General features: G+C 43.8%; 2 protein-coding genes across 5 annotated transcripts; one reads left to right on the forward strand and one right to left on the reverse strand.

The window, feature by feature from the left end:
* Positions 1-361: 361 nt before the first annotated feature.
* On the forward strand, positions 362-6,778 carry ddx49 (DEAD (Asp-Glu-Ala-Asp) box polypeptide 49). The gene is made up of 13 exons (XM_031859511.1): positions 362-606; positions 983-1,106; positions 1,431-1,516; positions 1,668-1,789; positions 2,163-2,350; positions 3,153-3,293; positions 3,581-3,656; positions 4,037-4,113; positions 4,268-4,365; positions 4,487-4,561; positions 5,113-5,201; positions 5,366-5,437; positions 6,030-6,778. Exons 1-13 carry the CDS (start codon positions 492-494, stop codon positions 6,198-6,200), a joined length of 1,434 nt encoding a protein of 477 aa, XP_031715371.1. The 5' UTR covers positions 362-491; the 3' UTR covers positions 6,201-6,778.
* On the reverse strand, positions 6,310-20,869 carry LOC116390147 (regulator of nonsense transcripts 1). Of its 4 annotated transcripts, none has more exons than XM_031859508.1 (24): positions 20,465-20,869; positions 19,913-20,055; positions 19,112-19,201; positions 18,530-18,697; positions 17,495-17,675; positions 17,084-17,245; positions 16,623-16,710; positions 16,207-16,335; positions 15,753-15,861; positions 15,328-15,487; positions 14,988-15,106; positions 14,698-14,862; positions 14,020-14,134; positions 13,490-13,633; positions 12,537-12,750; positions 12,270-12,387; positions 11,499-11,655; positions 11,183-11,325; positions 10,877-11,051; positions 10,621-10,702; positions 10,298-10,462; positions 9,608-9,828; positions 9,361-9,483; positions 6,310-8,949 (listed from the first exon to the last, which is right to left on the reverse strand). In XM_031859508.1, exons 1-23 carry the CDS (start codon positions 20,633-20,635, stop codon positions 9,364-9,366), a joined length of 3,339 nt encoding a protein of 1,112 aa, XP_031715368.1. In that variant the 5' UTR covers positions 20,636-20,869; the 3' UTR covers positions 6,310-8,949; positions 9,361-9,363. The 4 variants fall into 4 exon arrangements, with proteins under 4 accessions (XP_031715368.1, XP_031715367.1, XP_031715370.1 ...); XM_031859507.1 differs by having other exon boundaries at positions 6,310-9,061; XM_031859510.1 differs by having other exon boundaries at positions 6,310-9,061; positions 16,237-16,335; positions 16,584-16,710.
* Positions 20,870-21,155: the final 286 nt, after the last annotated feature.

Here is a 21,155-nt window from a genome sequence, read left to right on the forward strand (position 1 = left end):
AGACTTTGGTTTTGCTACTTTTACTTATGTCAAATATATTAGGCCAGGACATCCAAAGGCCTGTAGTAAAGGATGTACTATGTGACCTCATTGAAATACTAACCTAATACAGTTGAAAGTTAAAGTTAAAAGGAGCTAATTGATTTATGAATAAATATGGGGTCAGCCTATCAAAATATATGATTAAAGTAAAACTTTGGTTGACATCACGTTCAAAATGTCTGCAGGGCCAACAACATACTCGTTTCATCCCACATGTGACCAGCAGAGGGCATCACCGCGCATGCGCTACCTCCAGTCTGCCGGCCGCAACTTGGAGAAGAAGACAAATACGTACGTTGTACTGTTACGTAATCATACTGCGACTATCGGTGTCACACACGAGGATGTTTTACTGTACTGTGTTTAAATAGAGTATTTCAGCTAACATTCTGTGAAATTAGGTACACGGAACTATTCATCTATTACCCAGAGGACGAGGTCAATTAGACATGTCGGACTTCTCGTCGCTGGGTCTCGCGGACTGGCTGGTTAAACAGTGTAAACAGCTGGGAATCAACAAACCCACTCCCGTCCAGGAACACTGCATGCCTGCTATACTAGAAGGTAAGACCGCCTCCGCTCACTCGTCAGGTTAAACACATCACATCTACCTGTAATGTTGACATCTTCTGGACTACTTTTGGACGAGAAGTAATGCAGAGCTCCATTGATAAAGGTATCAACTAGTTGAGTGGTCAACTACAACTATAAATGCGTTGTTTTCCTGATCTGACTGCTGCTGAATTTGTCATAAAAAGTGATGATCTTCAAGGTGTGTGAGTTTGTAGATCAGCAAAGCAACAATACATGATCAGTTTGGGATAGCTCCCATGATGAGGAAAGTATTGTAATACTTTGAGTTTAATCGTCTGAAGTTACCACACGGTAAGTCGTTAAACCAGACTTTAGAGCAGATGAATGACGGTGCTTCTCCTCCCAGGTCGGGACTGTATGGGCTGTGCTAAGACCGGAAGTGGGAAGACAGCAGCCTTTGTGCTTCCAGTGGTGCAGAAACTGTCCGAGGACCCGTATGGCATCTTCTGCTTGGTGCTCACTCCTACCAGGTCAGTGCTGGGCTGGTATGGGAACTCTGCTATTTTTTATTTTTTAAAGAAAGCTCCATCTTCCATAGACTTGTTTATTTAATGGGTCTTCTTCCTTTTCACTACTGGTCATGTAAGGCTGTGTCATTTCCAGATGTTGATTAAGATGAAATGTTTTTGTGATCTAAAACACAAGTGGTACACACAGGTTAGCTTCAAAATAAAAGCACAATGGCCCTAAGCTGAACAATCTTAATTGTCAAGTCCTTGGCATGTGAGACCTAAAAATAAGCCTCAAGTTAGGATGAATAGCTTTGATGTTGTTGTATGTGTGGTGTCATGCAGGGAGCTCGCCTATCAGATTGCAGAGCAGTTTCGAGTGCTGGGGAAACCGCTGGGTCTGAAAGACTGCATCGTCGTCGGTGGAATGGGTAATCATTTATTACGAGCGTCTGATTGAGTTTTAAAGCCCCGTCGTTGCCCTGCTGCTGCAGAAAGTTAAATGAACAACTGCTGCTAGTTACTGCTACATTACATCTGAGCCTCTCCTCAGTGCTGATGCTGCTGTTGTGTTTCTCACAGACATGGTGAGTCAGGCCATGGAGCTGACCAACCAACCACATGTGGTCGTAGCGACGCCCGGACGGCTGGCCGATCACATCCGCAGCTCCAGCACCTTCAGCATGAGCAAGATCCAGTTTCTGGTGAGTTCAGGAAGGACCGCCGGTTTCAACGCCTTGTCTCTGCTACAGCTCTCATATAGTTAACGTCTGTTAGGTTATGTTAGGAATACCCGGATATAAATACATTATTATGCAGAGGAGAAGTCTGTGTGTGCAAGATAATGCTTCTTTTTTCCTCATACACTTCAGAAGATACTGAGCTTTTTTTATATTTAGACCCTATGGAACCCTAGATTATCATATATATCGTTTATTGCTGTCTTTTAAACAGCTAATGAACATAATATTGCTCAGTTAACAGGTATCTTTAAGTTTACAACAAAATCCTTTAAAGAAATTTATTTGTGTATAATTTTTCATACGGTTTGTAACATGGTTTTTGTGTGTTTGTCAGATCTTGGATGAGGCGGACCGGCTGTTGGAGCAGGGCTGTACTGACTTCACCAAAGATTTGGAGACGATCATGGGGATTTTACCGGCTAAACGGCAGACGCTGCTGTTCAGCGCCACGCTCACTGACACCCTGCACGAGCTGAAGAACATCGCCATGAACAAACCTTTCTTCTGGGAGAGCACGTCGGAGTGAGTAACCTGCTGCCATTTAACAGCTGTTATTAGAAATATTTTGCAAATTCACAGAGCGTTACGGGTCTCACTTTGACCTATGTTTTAATCGTTGTTTGCAGAAGTGTATTCAGTGTATTTGTTGGTATAGAACTACGTATTCCAGGTCCTTTCCTTAAAAACGGTGGAAGTTTTTGTGCCTCATTTCAGATGCATTCTTTGTGAGAAATCTTGCGTGATATTTATAAAACAGGAGCACCGGCCCGGAAAATCAGTTTGCCTGTCATCTGATCTGAGGTGCAGCTAATCACTGAAGCGTGTCTCTCGCACAAATGCCTTTGGATGTGAGGCAGAGTCGTGCAAATAATGGGAATTAAGTGTGGTTGAATGAGAGTTCTGCTGGGTTTACCAATGCTCAGACCCTCTGCAGGGTTCAGACATGCAGAAAGCAGCTACGAACTCATGCAAGTGTATCCGGTGTGAACAGATAATGTAATAAAAGTGGGTGCAGAACAAAACAAGATCGCTGCTTGATTTCATTGTTCTCACCTTTTGATGAGGGAAGAAAAATGACTCAACATGACTGCAGCACAAAGGCTTTTGAGTGCCGTGGAGCAGCTTCCCACTTGTTCCCTGCTCATGATGAATATGAAGGCATTCTGATTGGATCATTACACTCGTCAAAGTTACATTATAATCCCCTCCCCTGAATCAATACCAGCTTCAGGGTTTCTGTTCTGTACTATGACCTCTGACCTCTGAGGCAACAGAAAGTCTATCTATCTATCTTTAGGGAACATTGAAATATTGTTGTTCACAGGACAAAAACAGTGGAGGAGCTGGACCAGAGGTACATCCTCACTCCAGAGAAGGTGAAGGACGCCTACCTGGTCCACCTGATCCAGACGTTTACTGACGAGCATGACGACTGGTCCATCATGATCTTCACCAACACGTGCAAGTAAGAAGCCCAGAATAATTTAAATACCTTATACAGTGCATGCCCGGACAGTCTTACCCTAAAGAGAGTATGCTGTTGATTCAACTCGTACTATACGATGATTGCTGAGGTGGCAGTTTTTGACTGTGATTGGTACGCTGCCTATAGCATGCAGGTGGATAGAAATTCAGCTTACAAGGTGAAAATATATTTTTCTATGTCTTTGAAACCTCTCTGTGCATGTAAATGTTGTTGTAGATTGGGTTCACATGTTCATTACATGAAATGATTGTCTGTCTCTTGCACAGAAACTGCCAAATCCTCACCATGATGCTGCGGGAATTTAACTTTCCAACCATCTGCCTGCACTCCATGATGAAACAGGTGAGACTAGTGCAACTTCCTAACTTCATTAATCCTGTGACGCTGGCAGCTGCCTGGTCGCAGAGAAAGAGTGAGTTTTAGTAGCGGAGGCCTGCTGAAGGTAGTTTTTAGATTTATGACTGACCAAGTATCAGAGAGGCTGTATCTCAATTTGCATAGACGAAGAATTTGACTTTGCTTTGTGTGAGGGAACGATGTGAGCACAGATTTCCTTCAACTTGGTCACGTGTTCATTATTGCCCGTCCTCAGAGCTCCTTGACAAGCTTGTGTTGGATGTAAAAATCATTTTTTGTCTCATTAAAGGGACATAAATGTTCAGTGAGCACAAAGCCTGTGTGATAGTATAGAGATTAAAGCATGAACTCTTTATCTTCACCAGAAACAACGATTTGCAAACCTCGCCATGTTCAAGGCCAGCGTCTTCAAAATCCTGATTGCGACAGACGTGGCTTCCAGGTAAGAAGCTCCGCTGACGGGGATGACGGCAGTCTTCATTTTCACACCTTTTTAAAAGTTCAATATCCGTCAATTTTTCCTCAAGTTGTCACACAGTTTCAGATGTAGACAGTCAACTTGTTTTGACATCCCTCCTGTTCTTTCTGACTCACAGGGGTTTGGATATTCCAACTGTCCAGGTCGTCATCAACCACAACACCCCCGGCCTCCCCAAGATCTACATCCACAGAGTCGGACGAACAGCGAGAGCAGGTAACCTTTTTATCAACTTCCTCGTAAATCTTAACTGTGATAAAATCAGAAACGCCCAACATCATCCATATCACGTCTAAAACATGCAGCTGATACATGACGAGCTTTTCTTCCTCTGCAGGGAGGAATGGAGTGTCCGTCACTCTGGTGACACAGTACGACATCCACCTGGTCCACTCCATCGAAGGACTGATTAGTAAGTTGTCTGCTTGTAAAGACTGAATTAAAATGTGGTGAACAGGACAAGACCAGTGAACAAGTGGTTTCAGAACTCGAGAGAGAACTGCCAGCTCGTTTTTAGTTGTGGCTGCAGTGAGAACATCTGTTCTACTGGAAATAAAGCTTGTAGAAAATCCACTGTTCATTCACAAAAGATCCTAACGGGGAGATAGTTGGTTAGTGAAAGATCACCAGCATTTTACAGCTTGGTGCCTTTTTATACCTATGTTCTTCTTTATTTATCCAGCTCTTCTTCTAATCATGTTAACGCGTTCACTTCTAAATCATCAATATGGCGAGTAGCTCCTCATACGTAAATGTTTAATTATTTATAGTTGGCTTATATTACAAAACTGAACGTGACAGGAAGCCTTTGAGACAGTGTGTTAAGGTCCTGGACCAGATCACAACACAATTACTTCACCGTAACCAGCTACCAGGAACCCCAAGAAGCGGAAAGTACCGGATCCCAGTGTGTGTTAAAGTGTGATGTGTCTCAATGTCATCTGGTCTGTTGTGTTTCCACAGAGACGAAGCTGAAGGAATATCCTGTGGTGGAGAAAGAAGTCCTGAAGATCCTCACCCAGGTCAATGTGACCAGACGGGAGTGTGAAATAGTACGGACATATTGAGTTACCTCTTGGTAGTTTAGTGCACCACAGTTTGTGTTAGTTGAATCTTTCAGCATTTACCTTTCTTTGACTTAGTCCTCAGTCATGTAGTTTTCAGACTGGACACTATTTGTACCGGATCTTCTCACGAACATGTTTTTGTGTCGTAGAAACTCGAGGCAACAGATTTTGATGAGAAAAAGGAAATCAACAAGAGGAAACAGCTGATCTTGGAGGGGAAGGTAAGTTCAATTCTTCTTCCTTCTTTTTACAGCCAAACATTTGCATTTTTTTTTTTTGTACCAGGCAGCTGGCACATTTTAGCAAAGTCGAGTTTAATTTATAAACACCAAGTTCAGTTTGTTACGCTCCTGTGATTTCCTCAAGAGGAACTTATAGTAACTGTACATTTATGTTCATGTTTTTGTAAAGTATGTGGCAGTAGTTAAAGTGATAATGTATTACACTTCTTCAGCTGAACGTGCAAAAGTTGTTTTCAGGAAACAGCTTTTAACAGTGAATTGAACACAACTTAAATGAGGGTGTCTCCGGCTCTTTGTTTGATGTCAATGTGGTTCCAATGAGAGCAGTTTCTGTTACACTGGTTCCAGATCGCTGCATCATCTCCATTTGCTCAGCAGTACAAATAGAAAGTGGTAATTCAGTCTGATTATCAGACTGTAACAGGCTTTAATTCTTCACTTTTGAGCAAACATCAATCTGTAAAAGTGTGGGGAAAAATATATCGAGTACAAACTAAAGCGCTACGAGGATCCGATTTGTAGCCAAGGACTTGAATTTTCCTGCTGATTTGTGATCATGCCGTTTCCTCAGGATCCAGACCTGGAGGCTAAGAGGAAGGCCGAGCTGGAGAAGATCCGGAGCCAGAAGAAAGTGTTTAAACAGAGAATCCATGAGAGCATTGAGAAACAGAAACATGGACAGCTGAAGAACAAACTGGCCCAGAGAAGACAGAAGAAAAAGGCAGCACAGAAAACAGCCTGAAATGGGCTGTAACCCATGTATATACTAAAAGTTATATTACTGTACAATACCTTGTGTTTTTGTTTGTGAGCATCTGCAAATAAATTAGAATCTGAATTTCACACCATGAAAACTTCTCCAATTGACAGCCTTTATTGATTCAGTTTAACAAGGAGCCACCATCACGTGACGAAACGTCACGCTGAGCGCTCGATCCCTGCATGTTGCCAGAATGAAGGGTTTGGATGCAAATGTTTAACAACCACTTTACAACTGAATCACGTCTTCAATGATCACTGCAGATGTTGCATTTCATTGTGGCTCAGAAGTTGGAAAGAAAACACCAAAGCAATAATATTACGGCAGCAGGTTCTTAAAGCTATAACATGTTAGGATTTCAGTGGAACGGGTTTATATGGGAAACTAATTCATCGCACTAAAGAGTGATTCGCACAATGTCAACAAAACTGAACTATTACTAAGTCAATTAAACATGGAAACATCTACTTACAACATGATTGTCACATGTCTGCTGAAATGAGAAACAGTGGAGTACATTCTGTGTTCAGAAAGCGTCTTTCCTGGAAGAATTTAAAAAGAAAACTACAATCCCTCGGAGAGTTCGAGGAGAAGATACAAAACTCGTGAAGACAGGAAACGGCGTCCGCCTCTTTCCTGTTTGTCAGCAAGTTGCTACAATAACAGATTTTTTAGTAAAACTACACAAAATGGCTAAATAACACCGATCAGGACAAAATGTGACACAAAGCGGCGAATCCTTCGACAAAAGCAAAGTTTGGATCAAACTGAAGGTTCAGGTTCACACAGTTCTTCAGGGAAAGGGTTTAGGATCCACATAAATCTACAAGGAATACATAATGCAGGCAGAACAGCTTAGCACAAATCAAAAGTCCACAGAAGGAGAAATAAATTCTACCAGCTTTCGTTTTACTCCACAGAAGGAAGGAAGGTGGCTTTGTTGTTGTCTTTTCATCCGCCCAGCCTTTTAAGGAACAACCCAGCTGCAAACTCACTGACCTCATCTCTACCCGGCCCGATATTATATAAAAAAATAAAATACATCAAGTCCTTTTCTGTGGGTTTGGTTGAGCCCTCTGATGTCTGGAAGGTTTGTTTATGCTGGTAGTTTGATTTTTAACTACATTCATGCTTGTGCTGCAGCTGTTTATCTGAAGGTGATTGGTTATAGGCACTGATTCAGGTTTCTCATTCACTTTTCCTTTATCTGCTGGCCATCATGTAATCAGAACTGATGGTATATTCACTGTGTTTAAGTGGGGTTCAGTGAAGTTTCATCCACACAGGAACCAAAGATCTTTCAGATCACATTGGTCGTGTTGAGATTCTATATTTTTCTCATTTGTAAAAGCCATAATTCTTCAAAACCCCGATTATCTCGAGAGTTGAGCAGCTGGACAACATGGCCATCAGCTTGGCTATATTGCGCATCGTGAACATTATTCACAAAATCAAAATGCTGTGTGAAATGACACTAGGTTAACATCTAATTTGTGGTCACGTATTGGGACTTCACGGTCCTAAAGCCACATGTTTCCCTCGACATTTTCCAGATGTGGAAACTCCTATCCTTCTCTTCCTCAGCCACCTTCCTTTTTCCTACTCCTCACCTCTGGTGGATTGATTGCCACGACCCGCCTGTAAGCCTCGACCGCCATCCTCCTGCTTTCCTCTTCTTGTTTGGTTTCTTTCACCTCGAGCAGGGAGTTGTGTGAGTGAGAACAGTCCACAATCCCCTGAGTAATCAATCACCGCAAAGCATTCAAGCGTTTGCCAATCTAAGCGTACACAGCAGGACATCAATGACCCCTGCTTCCAAAAGATTAAAATAAAGATAAGCCTCCGCTGAAACATCAAAAGACATCGAGTTGAATATTCAATGCTGGTCGTTTTTGATAGTTTCAATGACTTATTTGCAACTTTGTGCTCTGTAATAAGAAAGGTACTTCAGAGAAGAACAAACTGTCCCATGACGGTCACGATATCGGTGGGATTTGCGCGTCATGCCTTGAAAAACAGTCTGAAATCCCGGTGCCCCTCAGCCACTGACATGTGGTGGAAACCGCCCCGTTAAAGACCTCGTGAATGAGCCAGTGGTTCTCAAGGCAAATGAAAGGTTCAATTCAAGGCTCTTTAATCTCAGACTCAAGCACAGAAACCGTGTTTTTATTTCCTCTCCGAGAAGGTGTGTCGACTGCCGCTTCCTTCAGAGGCTGCCGAGGGTTTTTTGGGCCGCTCTCCTCCCGTGATAAACCAAATTCAAGAGATACAGGTTAAGAAACCAACCGACTTTTAGCATGAGGATTTTGTGTTTCCTGTTCGATGACGTTCTATCATCGTCCCCCCTGCAAGTTTTGGAGAACAAGTTCTTCAAATTCAGCTAGAAAGCTTCGACCTCCATCTGAAGATGAGATCCTTCCTTTCCTGGAGGCGGTGGGTTGAAGGGGTTGGCTGAATTATTTTGTTGGGAGTTGTTCCTCATTTGGACTCCCTCGAGAGACCGTTGAGATCTCCCCTACGTTTCCCTCAGCAGCTCGACCACACGCCGCCATCTTCTCGACTCCCTTCCTTCACTCTGCCCGGGCATCGGTCCCTGCCTCTCGCTTGTTCACTCGGCCTCTCTCGCCATCGCCATGCCCGTCTGCTCGTGCCCTCCTCGTCTCCTACCCTCTCATTTCTCTCGCTGGTCATTGGTTTGGTTTCGCTATCCCGTCGCTTTCACTCGGTGGTGCTTCGGTTGTAGCAGAGGAAAACAGGTATCCATTTTATGTTTTTATTATTTCCCAGATTAAAAAGCTGATGAACTAAGCTCAGGTCAAGCCTAGCTCCCTTCTTTAAGTGACCTGCAAGACACAAACAGGTTTATAACCCTTTGTCTACAACGTAAACTTTAGATTTGGCTCAAAAGAAACGAGCAATACTGCCGTCAGCAGAGACCTGAGCTCTTCCAGTGGAAGAAAATAAGGAATTCAATGCCTTAATTCGGCAGCGTGGGAGCACTTTGGATATAGAACAATACAAGTGAGTCATGTGAACCGCTGATTAATTACAGTTTAACAGTATGAAAAAAAGGTTATACTACCGATTGTCATTGGCCTAGATTCAGTAAAAATATGCGTCACGACACGTTCTATGTACTTACACTTTAATACTGTGACAGTCCAGTCACCCCACCATGCTGGTACGCACGTTCACCCTGGTAAGTTGAGTCCTGGGACAAAGCCACGTCGATTTGGGACTTGAACTCATCGCCCAGGTAGCTGTCCTGGAGAACAGGAGGACAGAAACATCATTGCAGACACATTTTGAAGTCAATATTCAGAATTAATCATATGCGGCAGTCGTTGGCATTGAAAATCACACAATCATATGTGGCAGTGATGCGATACCTGGGACAGCTCCGGCTGGGAGAGGCCAGGCTGGCTCATCTGGGAGGGCTGGCTCATGGAGATGTAGCCCTGTGTCAGCGGCCCCTGGGAGAAGGGCTGGGAGGCCCCGTCCTGGCTGGCCTGGCTGTTTGGTCCGTTACCCTGACTGGCGCCCTGGTGTGCCGATCCTCGGACCCTCTGCCGCCCGCCACGCCCAGGCTTACCCTTCATAGCTCCACGACCTCGATGGGTAAAAAAAAACCAAAAGATCAGCACCGGAGTAAAAACAACAACAACAACATAGTAACAAGCATCATTTTAAGGTCATAACATGGTATTTACACTAGATGGAAGAGGAAGTAAAGCTTGGGCTTATTGCTGGTGGACATTAAAGACAGGGTGTGAAAGTGATTTGGTCCCTGTTACTTGTGGATGGTCTGTACTTTTGATCAAGTTCATAGCACATAGCACCACATGAAGAAGTAACATCAGTCCACCCTGTAGTTTACCTCAGTTCATTTAATGATAATCTTATTTTCAAACATTAAAAGGTGTCCACATTTCCCTCCACAGCCTGATCAACCTTGCATAACGGGGTATTCTACTGTAAGTGAGACTCGATTACTTTTTCACTCTAACGAACTGGACCAAAGTGTTCTTATTTCCACTTTATGCGATGGCTCAGTCAACCATCTCAGTGCTGTACTGTACCTGCAGCAGGGCCGTTGGTCTGACCCAGGTAGCTGGGCGGAGGCATTGGTGGCATCACCAGGTTGAAGGGAATGGGAATATTCATAGCGGCCATATGACTGGGGCCTGCCCCAATCATCCCGATCTGGTCGTGAGTTTGAAAGTACATGTTGGACGGACGTCCGGCTGAAAGAGAGCGTGCACAACACTCAACATCAGGTTGTTGGTTTTTTTTAACGACGAAAACAAGACCAGGCAGGCCTTGTTTTGCTGGACTGTAATGCAGCTTGTTGTTATTATCTTGAGTCAAACCAGAAGATACTAAATACATATTAAATGAATACCAGCATTGCTGCGGTCGTAAGCAGAGCCGGGGATGAGGGCCTCACGGGCATCGTACATCGCAGTGCTCATAAAACGTCCCCCCTGGAAAAAACAGATCATCACCATTTCATACAGCTGCATAATTCAGATTATGCTCAACAAACAATTATTTAGATTATATAATATATATATATTTTAAAAAGAGTCCAAGTAAATGTCTTCAAATGTTTGCCCCACAGCATGGTGGGTGCACATACAGCAGTTTGCTCCACTCACAGGGTTGATGGTGTTGACCAGTTTGCGGGGCTTGCTGAACTGCATGAGGCTCTCCCTCAGGTTGTTCAGGGGACCCTCCACGAGGACCTTCTGCTCCTTGTAGTTGTTCAGCAGGTTGTTCCACAGCGGCTGCTTAGAGAGGGCCTTGGGGTTTCCCACAATGATCACGCCGTACCTTCATTCAGAGCACACACAAGACTGCTGCTTAGGGACGGGGTAGACATTTTGTATTGAATGACACTCTTTAAAGTATTCTGAAATATCTGATTTGTGCTGTGCCATAGTTATCATCAAGAAGCTTTTTACTTGGCTCTGGTCAGCGCCACGTTGAGACGACGTGGGTCATTCAGAAAGCCAATTCCCTGGTGCTCATTGGCACGAACACAAGAAAGGATGATGAAGTCCTTCTCTCTGCCCTGAAAGGCGTCCACGCTGGCAATTTCCACTTGCTATAATGGGACGGAACAAGAGCCGGATGAGGGGGGAGATAGCATCGTACGCACAGAGGAACGGATGTTCTTCAACACCACAGATAGAATTCACCAACAACAGTTAAAGTTTAGAAATCGAGTTGAATTTGATACAGCTCTAATGAGGAGCGTGTCTCAGATGTGTGTGCTACCTGATAGAGCTTGGTGTGCAGGGAGCCGCTGAACTGCATGTACTGGACCAGGTAGGAGCGCTGACCCTCGTACGGGGTGATGATGCCGATCTGGTCGGGTTTGGCTCCAGCCTTCAGCAGCCTGGTGGTGATCTTCTCCACGTTTGCAGCCTCCGTCCTTAAACACATCAGCATCACATAAATACGGTGCTGCTTAGTCTTCTGAAAGTTGCATCTGAAGTTAATGGGAGCAGACTAATGGTAGCTTAAACATTTCTATGGTGCCTCAACTTTGCAAACCCTGCAAAAGTAAGGATCAGGATTATTTTACTTGCTAAAGGTGCTTAAATGCATTTGTTTGGGTGAGTTTGATGCAACTTTCAAGCACTAATTAAATTGAATAAAATACTGAGGTACAAACGCATATCTGCACCAGTTTAATCTTGCTTCCCTGGAATTCCAGCCTCCCTTCAACTAGGTTCATTTACGAATTACCGAAGATTATTTAACAAAAATTGTGATCCTGATTAAAGGAAATCCCCTTTCTGTGTTCTGTGGGGTTGAGCTCAGCGTTCCTGTTGATCGTGACTGACAAGCGGAGGGCTTTCTCCACGATCAAGTTATTGCAACTATTTAAGCCACACTGGTTTTGATGCGACGGCTGTAGGAGAGCACCCCCTAGTGTTTGGCTTCAGATAACCCTTTCCCAACCAATGTCGTCAATGCACTTCATATATTATGAATTATTTAGAGCTTTGAGGTAAATTAGGCAAAGAAAATGTGTGACGTTACCTGTTAAGGTAGGAGGTTCCAGAGCTGGCAATCTCCTCCTGACCCTGAGTCACGTAGAAGAACATGGGCTTGTCTGGTTGCGGCCACTGGAAGTCAAAGCCTTTCTTGATGCGGTCAGCTGAGGAGAAAATGAAAATTACATTTTTTTAGTCTTAAAAAGTGTTTGCAGATCTTGTTACCTGCTAATGTAGCAGCCAAAGTGTAAATGGTTTTGTTTTATTTGCTCCTCCATCAAACAACATAATGAACTGCTGAATCTTGACAAACCAGCAGTGACACCATTCTGCAGGGAGCCCTCGTAGAAGATGTTGGAGGGGAAGGCACTGAGAGCCGGGTGCATGCGGTACTGGACCTGCAGGCGGATTGGCCGGATCCCCAGAACCACCAAGCGTTCAAACAGGGACTGGGACAGACCTGCCTTGGCTGCTTTCTTACACATCACCACAGGACCCAGCTGGCAGTGATCGCCCACCAGAATGAGCTGGGAGGAGGAAGATGAGTCACACAAGTTTAACAGTTGGGTTAATATAACAGCATGACGTGAGACGTTTTTGTTCCTGGATGTCCAGGGAAAATACTTTTGCTTAACCCGACAAGATTTAATTCATACTGTTAGCCATAAATTGAATTAAGTTGAGATATTGATTAAAAATGACAGTAAATGCTGTTTCTATGACACTTCTCTATTTTTTACTTTTCATTATTATTCCCAACTGTATCTTGCTGCTTGAATCTCCTAATTTCAACAGAAAACCTTCAAGTTCCTTAAATGTTAAGATATTCATTCACAGTTGTAGTGAAAATAAAACATGGCCAATTGACCCTTCGCTGAGCCCCGTCCCCCAGTGCTACTCTATCAAACTGCCAGGGCTACCATGAAGCCCACACTGTCACCAACTGCACTCCCTGAAGAAATATTATCTTATTATTTGTAAAACAAATAGCAATCTCTGAAAGAAGCAGTCAGAAGAGTCTACAATATAGCCAAGATGTCAAATTGAAAACAATTGCACGAGAGCCTACGGAGCAGAGGCGGATACTTTTCCTACCCTAGTCAGAGCTGGCTGAAGCTACGCTACGATTGGCCGGTCTGCATTCAAGAGGCGGGACTTAGCAAAGAGATAATTGCTGGGTCACATTAGGTTTTAGGGCCTTCTAGAGTTATCCTGCTGTAGTAGGTGGAGATTAGTTGGCGTTAAGCTGTGTGCGTGTAGGTCTACCTGCTTGGCTCCAAGCACCACAGGCACCATACACTCCGGCTCAGTGGCCTGGGTGCTTTCATCAATCAGGATGGAGCGGAACTGCATCTTGGCCAGACGAGGATCTCCAGCCCCGACGCAGGTACAACAGATAACGTCAGCATTCTGGACAACAAAGATGACAATTTACAACCACTAAACAGAAGAGTGAGCCAGGAGAGAGCGGTGAAGGACAACTTGTCCTTCTGTCAGATGGAATTGTTTCTATATGGAGATATAAGTGTGTAACTGTAAGTGTATTCTTATTGGACCATTCGGTGGAATGGTAAATCTACTTTTACTGTCACACATTGTACATACCACAGCATGCAGTGACATTTAGCATCTGCAACTACAGAGAATATTGTAAATACAGAAGGATAATCAGTTTGAAAATGCTTGGCAGAAACTACTTGTTGCATCAGCAGTGCCTCAAAACTTGTAGCGGGGCCTTTTTGTAAGCTGAGTTTCAACTTTGAGCTATTTCGGTTCAACACTTTAAAGCTCCTCACCATGAGCAGCTCCCTCTCAGCTGTGCGTTTCAGAGCCCTGTAGCGCTTCTCATCAGCAGATGACAGCTCACCGGTCTCATCCTTCAGCTGCTGTAGTTTCTGAAGCTCCGGCATACTAGTGAGACCAAGACACATCAGGGTTACTACAGAAAACACACTCTAGAGTTGTACACGACTAAACTAATCTGTGAACTAGGGCACGAGTCTTAAAAGTCATTTGGCAGTTTAAACTGTGTTACTTTCAGCCTGAATTACATGTTAAACTTTCACGTATTTGTCCGATATTACAATTTTCTCTTTAATTTGTAAAATGCGCTCCTCTGCTGACAGCAGACTTGTCCATATGCTGCAAACACGCTCAAAACCAGATTGAGAAACGCTTCGTGGGACCGTTTGGCGGGATCTCGGTTGTTACGGTGAGTTAAGCCAGATAACCAAAAGATAACCTGGGTATGTTGAACTCGCTTCCTGATACAGACCACATGTGTCAATGAGACAATACACAACAAAAGTAGCAGGAATCTGGACTAGAGAGTACGAGTAAGAGAACTTGGTGAAGTTTGAGGTAAAAGTGACTATGGAGAGCCACGCCTCTGGTGTGACTAGTGTTTGTACAAAGCAGAATTCAAGTATCAATAACTTTTGAGTCCAGAGTCAATTTCCCTGCGAGCCACTGACCTGTCCATGTTGCTGATCTGGTTGTGCAGAGCCAGGAAGGATACCGGTGACTCGATGGCCTCCCGACTCTTGGCACAAAGCCTGACGACCTTCAGTCCAGTCTTGTCAATCTTCTCCGTCAACTGATCCACGGCAATGTTACTGGGAGCACACACCAGAACTGGTCTGCAACCAGACACGCACACATGCACAACATAGAGAGTTAACACTATGTGAAATACAGTTGGTGGAATAACAAAAATAATAACAGATTTCTTTAAGTATTTATGAAAAAGAAAAAACATTTTTACCCGTTGCCTTGTCGGGACAAGTGGTAGACGATGGTGGCAGAGGTGACAGTCTTCCCGGTGCCCGGAGGTCCTTGGATCAGACTCAGAGGCCTCTGCAGCACCGTCTTCACAGCGTACACCTGAACAAGTAACAAAAAAAAGAGGGTTTCTTGCCCGCTCGAAAGAATGCTTGTCCTACTAAGTCACGTTTTTCAAACCTATTAAAAATAGCTGAGCTGTATTGATACACTGATGTATGTGATAAAGTAAACAGTAAACAACTCAACTCATTTCCCCCCGCTGTCAAATCTTGGAGAAAATGAATGACAAAATAATAAGATGCATCACAGTGAGGTCTGACCTGTGAGTGATTGAGGTCGGGCAGGCCCTGGGCAGTGAAGCGCTTTGGCAGCTGGCACTTAATGGTGACATCCTCTACCTCGTGGCCCAGCAGTTTGTGGTAAATATAACCAGACACGGAGGTCTCGTCCACCGCAAAAGTCTTCAGGGCGCTCTGCATCCTGCATCAACACAAATGTCAGTCATCGTCACTTCTTTATCTTTGAACCTCTGACCAAATTCACCCTCTTGGTAAGGACAGACATCTCTACTTTAGAAATGATCGACATGGCGTATTTACACAAAAGTAGCTCCTGTAAACAATGCAAACAACTTAGTTCTGTGCACTGCTGATGGGAGGGGAAAATGACATACTATAATGTAGAGTAATACAATGAGCTGTGATGAACAACAATTAGGGATTTGTTGGTATAAATTTGGGCCTACCTGTCAAAGGACGTGGACTTCCACACAAAGTCAACCTGGAAGTTGTGAGGGATTTCCACAGGTGCTCCAACACTGCTACGCAGCTCGATGGCAATTTCATCCCCATAGTCTTTAAACACAGGCTGTTAAGGAAGTAAACATTATGTTGTCTCTACCAGCATAGTTTTATAGTTAAAAGGGATTCGTGTGCACTATATTTAGAACATTTTTCAACAGGACACTGAAGTTTCACTGTTTCAGTAACACACGATGGATAAGTACCTAACACAAACCCACTGAAAAACACCAGAACTATCCCTTTAAATCTATACATTGCCACATGGACTCTGTGCCTGTACAATGAGCCTATCCTGGTTTTGGGTTCACACTGAATGCGGTGGGAGATGAGGAGAGACCAGTGTGTATTCTATGACTGAAAACTCTTGAAGGAGACAATATAATGACAAATGGATACATGTGCAACTGCCAACAGTGTGAAGGATACTGTCAGGGACTTTGATGACGTGACCGATGCCTTTCCACAGAGGGGCCAGGTCTCCCTTGTACCGCAAGCAGATCTCATCACCTTGCATCAGCCGCATATCTGGGATTGATACACGGACACAAGTTAGACACACTTCTATGCTCAAAATGCCCTACGAATAAACTGGGGAGGATGGGCTATGTTCATAAACCAAATGATACAGTACCGTGCACGCACAAAAAAAACACATTACAAAAACAGCGGCAAAAACAAAACCAAGCACACATGCCACCAAAAGATGCAAGGTTTGGGGAGATTGCGTGCAATTCTCAGGACTGATGGGAGATGGGGAGGGGCTCTATCTGTACCACAGAACCACTGGGAGGAAGTCAAACGCAGAGAATTACCACCTGAGTCCGTCTTGGGCAGAGTGAAATACGCAATCCGCTTTTTATTCAGCCCCAGGTCCCACCTGACTGTTATATTGTCTTGAGTCTGCAGAAGGAAAAAACATAAATATATGTTTAAATGTATTAAAAAGGTTGAAAGGCATAAGGTTACATTACCATGGCATTATTTCTGTAACACTAGAGACCACTGTTTAAAAAACAGAGCTTAAGCAAGATGCCTCACATCAAAGACTTCATGTGGTCTGAATCACAGCAGCAGAAGGGGAAAGCATCATGTTGTGCTTCATATTTAGGCATCCAGTGCGATCGCAGAATAACAATAAAACCCTAAAAGTATATTTGAAACTATATAATTGAAGACTGGGTTTTTTTGTCAACTGAACTGTGCGACATATAAACCACCATGGACATTCAAGGAAGAAGAAGTAGTTTCCTTCTCAGAAGTGCAGTTCAGGTACCTGGGACTCCTTAAGCTTCTTGTCGTAGTCAGCCTCCAGTTTGACCAAAGGGCCAAAGATGTTTTGGTACTGGTAGGCATCCTCATAGCGCAGCAGCACATGCTGGGGCTCCTCGTCCACTCCAGGTTTCTCCAGGTCTTCCAAGGTGGCAGTAGGGTTGTCCTGAGGGGAAACAAAGTCAATGCAACCGCCAATCCAAAGTACATCCAACATCCTATCACAAAGTCTTATTCCACTGTATAGTGGCAGATCCCTTTCAAAACTGCTATGCCACAGGTGGATACCAGCCCCTGTAAGCATCTGTCACTTACAAACCTTTAGCCTGTGCTGAAGAACTTAAAGTTTACAACCATCCGGTCAGCATCGCTCTGAACATGTAGAAAAAAGTGTCCCAGCCTGTCAGCCTTATACCTTCCAGAGCTCCTCCAACTTGTTGATCTGCTGGGCGGTAATCTGACGGGCCCGAAGCTGCTCCTGCTCAGATGGGATCTTCACCAGCCAGGACAGGAAGCAGCGGTCCTGGATCAGTGGTTGCCACTGCGAGCTATCCCAGTTGATGTCCTTCAGGCTACTCTGGCTGGCACAGGGTTGCCTGCATGGACATAAAAGGTTCATACAGAGAGAAATTTAGCTTTTGTGGAATTTGACAGTAATTTAACTTTTGCAAAGGATGAAAAAAATAAGATGCTATTTGTTCCCCTGCCTTAAGTTGATTCCTCAAAGTACTTCTATCTGCATGGCCACAGAGAAGGCTATACTTTAGCCACAGAGCAGGAGGCACTAGATGAAGGTCTATGGAGATCAGCAGGGAGTTCCCCAAACAACAGCTGCAGACTAAATAGCTGATCTCTCACTTCTGTCTGACAGTCAAGTCACATTTTGGGGGAATCCAACAGGTTGTTGAATAGTTGTGATATTATTCAGTGCAAGCAAGATGCCAAAGATATGTTTGAGGTAGAAACAGTGTCATCATTACATAGCTTGTACAGACGAAAAGTGTTTTTAAATTATTATTAGTTTCATCTTAATGGAGATAATTTACTCAACAGCTGTTTTGGAGCAGGGCTAGCTTTATGTCTAAATAAAAACGTTTATTTAGATTATGTTCTTGACTTCATAAGCATGTGTAAGTTTTTAATAGTCTATCCCTAATGATTTAGTTATTTTTACCACCTGGCTGACTATTCAGGCATTTCAGGGACTCTGCATCTGTTTCCTGGTTATCAGGATGCCTGACAACCCGATGACAACACAACAGCTGAAACCTGAACAAACTTCCAGTTTCAAAGAAAGGATTTGCATATTTAGCTAGCTTACGCTGCAGAGTAGCGTATAATAACTGTCAATGCTTTCCTGAAGGACACTCTTGACTGGATTTGTCCAGTATGAACACTGCTTACAGGACGGTGTGTCTATGTTTAAAGCCACCGCCCAGCATGCACTTACCTGCAGAGCAGCACCACCACGGAATCGGCCTTCGCCGGGATGAAGCCCAGGAGGAAGACGTTGCGACAGCCACAGTTGTAACACTCCAGCACCGTCTCGCCCAGCGGTCCATCTTTATGCAGCGTCACTTCCTTGCATTTGGCTCTCACCAAGTGGTTCACAATGTGACTGGAATTCAGAGAGAGGGAGTTAAATGATCAGAAACACGTTGATCTCTGTGACACTTGTCCTGGTAGCATTGCTGCAGAAATATATTGATAGTTTGGATAACAACACATATTGACCCACAGCACAAAATCCGGACAGACATAATAGACCACTTCGGTTTCAAACAAACAATGTTATGTTCCTTATTGCGTTGCCTGCTTGATTAGGTCAACTGCTGACAGTCACTACATTATACAGATCTCTCTTTACACACATTCAGCATCATCTGTGTGGCAAAAGTCTAGATGATTGCAATGGTGAGAATAGTAGAATAACCCACATTTATTGCAGTGTTGTGAGTGTTTACATTTAAGTAGCTTCATGTTCTGGTGCTTATACTTGAGGTAATCAGGTGAAAATGAGGAGGATACACACCTGCCAGATGTGTTGCCACGTCCATTACAGAACCACTTTTTGCTGGTATTGCAGTACACCACACACGCTGGATCGTGAATACCGCAGTAGCTGCAAAAACAACAATGTATCAAAACCACATCTGAGTCACATCAGTGTTTAGTCAAAAAGGCACCAGTACACATCATGCCTCGCCAAAAGCAAGGCCATGCTAACTTTACAAAAGGAGGAATTATTTAAATAACACAGTGTCAGATGAGTTAGCATATTATATCTAACATGTAATAAGTGTTTTAAAAAATAAATATTTTTCAATAAAATGTTTTCAAAGGAAATTCTCTCGACATACAGGACTCTTAAAAACTAACAGTTAAAATGGTAATCTTGAACTTTTAATTTACATTGTATACACAACAAATGGAACTAAGGACAATTAAGAAAACTCTGAACACAATTTAATGCTTACAGGAACGTAAATTATGGAAGTTGTGTATAATTGTCAGTTAAGTTAAATAGAATGGGCAGCAGCATTGTAATTATAATAACAATATGAAAAACCGTCACTGTAGCTGGCTGGTGTGTTTTATTAGTGATATGTTAAAAGTCTTAAATGAGTACTACTCGTAAAGTTTGACAGTATACTGTGTTGTACCTGTTGGTGAGAATAATGAATGTTGGGTTCTGTATGCCCTGCATGTGGTGTGCAAGATCAGGGACTACACAATGAATACAGTACGGATCAACCATCAACAAAACACCAATATACTATAATTATTTCCTCTGTGATCTACCGACATCAAGGCATGGTTCCTGTCTGTGTACCTGCATGCGTGCAGAGGCAGGTCTTTGGTGTAGTACGTGTCTTCTTCATCCTCCTCAAAGTTGAGCTCGGCCAACAGCTGGCTGGTTTTGGGCACAGAGTCCTCAACTCCCCCGTTAAGAAGACCCTCATCAGGACCGTTTACCTGTAGCACAACAGAAGCTTTACCAAACAAACTGAATGCTAACGACTAGCAGCTAGCGGCTAGGAGACGCAGCGCGGAAAAAGACAGCTAACTAGTTATACGTTGACAGACTGTCAATGCTCTTAACTCTTATCTTTGGTCGTTAAAGTGACGCATGCGTGTCTGGTTTGCATCGAGCAGTAAAAAAAAAAAAAAAAACGTGCTGCGACACCTAACATTACTTTAGGAGTTTAAGAAACGGACTTGCTAGCTAGCAGCGAGTTGGCGGTTCCAGCTAGCTAACATGAAGCTAACGCTAGATCCAATAGTGACGGGCTAGCATGCAGCATGAGCTAACCGCGGCTAACCGCGGCTAACGTCGGTAAACCGCGCTTTAAGGTGCCTTCCTGTAAAAGTGCAAGCCTCAGACCTGGCTGTCCAGCTGGCTCTGGGTCTGGCCTTGAGTCTGCGTCTGGCTGGGAAGGGTGAAGTCGGTGAAGTCGTACTCAGAGCCCTGGGTGTCCGCTCCGAGCAACTCCGTTTCCTCGGTGTCTAGGAAGGTGAGGGTCTGGGAGCTCGGCCCGTACGCCTCCACACTCATCTCGAAGCTCAACTTTCGCTTTACTGAGCGGTTTCCGGTGTTCGTCTGAAGATGAACAAAATCCCCGCGGTGTTTGTTTATCGAAAACTGGTTTACAGGCCGACGCTCGGACTGTGGATTTGAACCAAAACAAAAATTGAACCGATCCGAACCTCGAAAGCTTCAGCAGGTCCAACAGCGACGGTGACGAACTTGGCTACGCCGCTCAACGTGTGACGTTCACTGTAGGCTAGGCTGCCATGAGATCATCAATGGGGACAGAGCTCTCACTCCGACCTGATTCACGGGTATCAAAACACAAGCGTGCACCTCTGTTGGGCAAATGTGGAAATACATTATATACAGTCTATGGAAGTAACTAAGTACAATTTACTCAACTACTCTACTACAGTAGACATCTGAGGTACCTGTACTTTATTTTGAGTATTTCTCTGTTATGCTACTTTATACTCCGTTACACTGTTGTTTGTTTGTTGTTGGTTAAAAATCGTTGCACTACTGTTTAGTTAGTTAATTTAAT

This window comes from Anarrhichthys ocellatus, unplaced genomic scaffold (assembly GCF_004355925.1).
Source record: "Anarrhichthys ocellatus isolate YVR2014 unplaced genomic scaffold, GSC_Weel_1.0 scaffold22, whole genome shotgun sequence".
NCBI lineage: Eukaryota > Metazoa > Chordata > Actinopteri > Perciformes > Anarhichadidae > Anarrhichthys > Anarrhichthys ocellatus.

What these genes read in the sequence shown, in the direction of transcription:
- ddx49 (XM_031859511.1), top strand. Translation starts at nt 492, where the DNA reads ATGTCGGACTTCTCGTCGCTGGGTCTCGCGGACTGGCTGGTTAAACAG. An exon ending in CATGCCTGCTATACTAGAAG is followed by an intron (nt 607 to 982) that starts GTAAGACCGCCT and finishes TTCTCCTCCCAG; the next exon opens with GTCGGGACTGTATGGGCTGT. An exon ending in TGCACTCCATGATGAAACAG is followed by an intron (nt 3,657 to 4,036) that starts GTGAGACTAGTG and finishes TATCTTCACCAG; the next exon opens with AAACAACGATTTGCAAACCT.
- LOC116390147 (XM_031859510.1), bottom strand. Translation starts at nt 20,635, where the DNA reads ATGAGTGTGGAGGCGTACGGGCCGAGCTCCCAGACCCTCACCTTCCTA. An exon ending in AAGTCCACGTCCTTTGACAG is followed by an intron (nt 15,488 to 15,752) that starts GTAGGCCCAAAT and finishes GTGTTGATGCAG; the next exon opens with GATGCAGAGCGCCCTGAAGA. An exon ending in TTACGACCGCAGCAATGCTG is followed by an intron (nt 10,463 to 10,620) that starts GTATTCATTTAA and finishes GCTCTCTTTCAG; the next exon opens with CCGGACGTCCGTCCAACATG.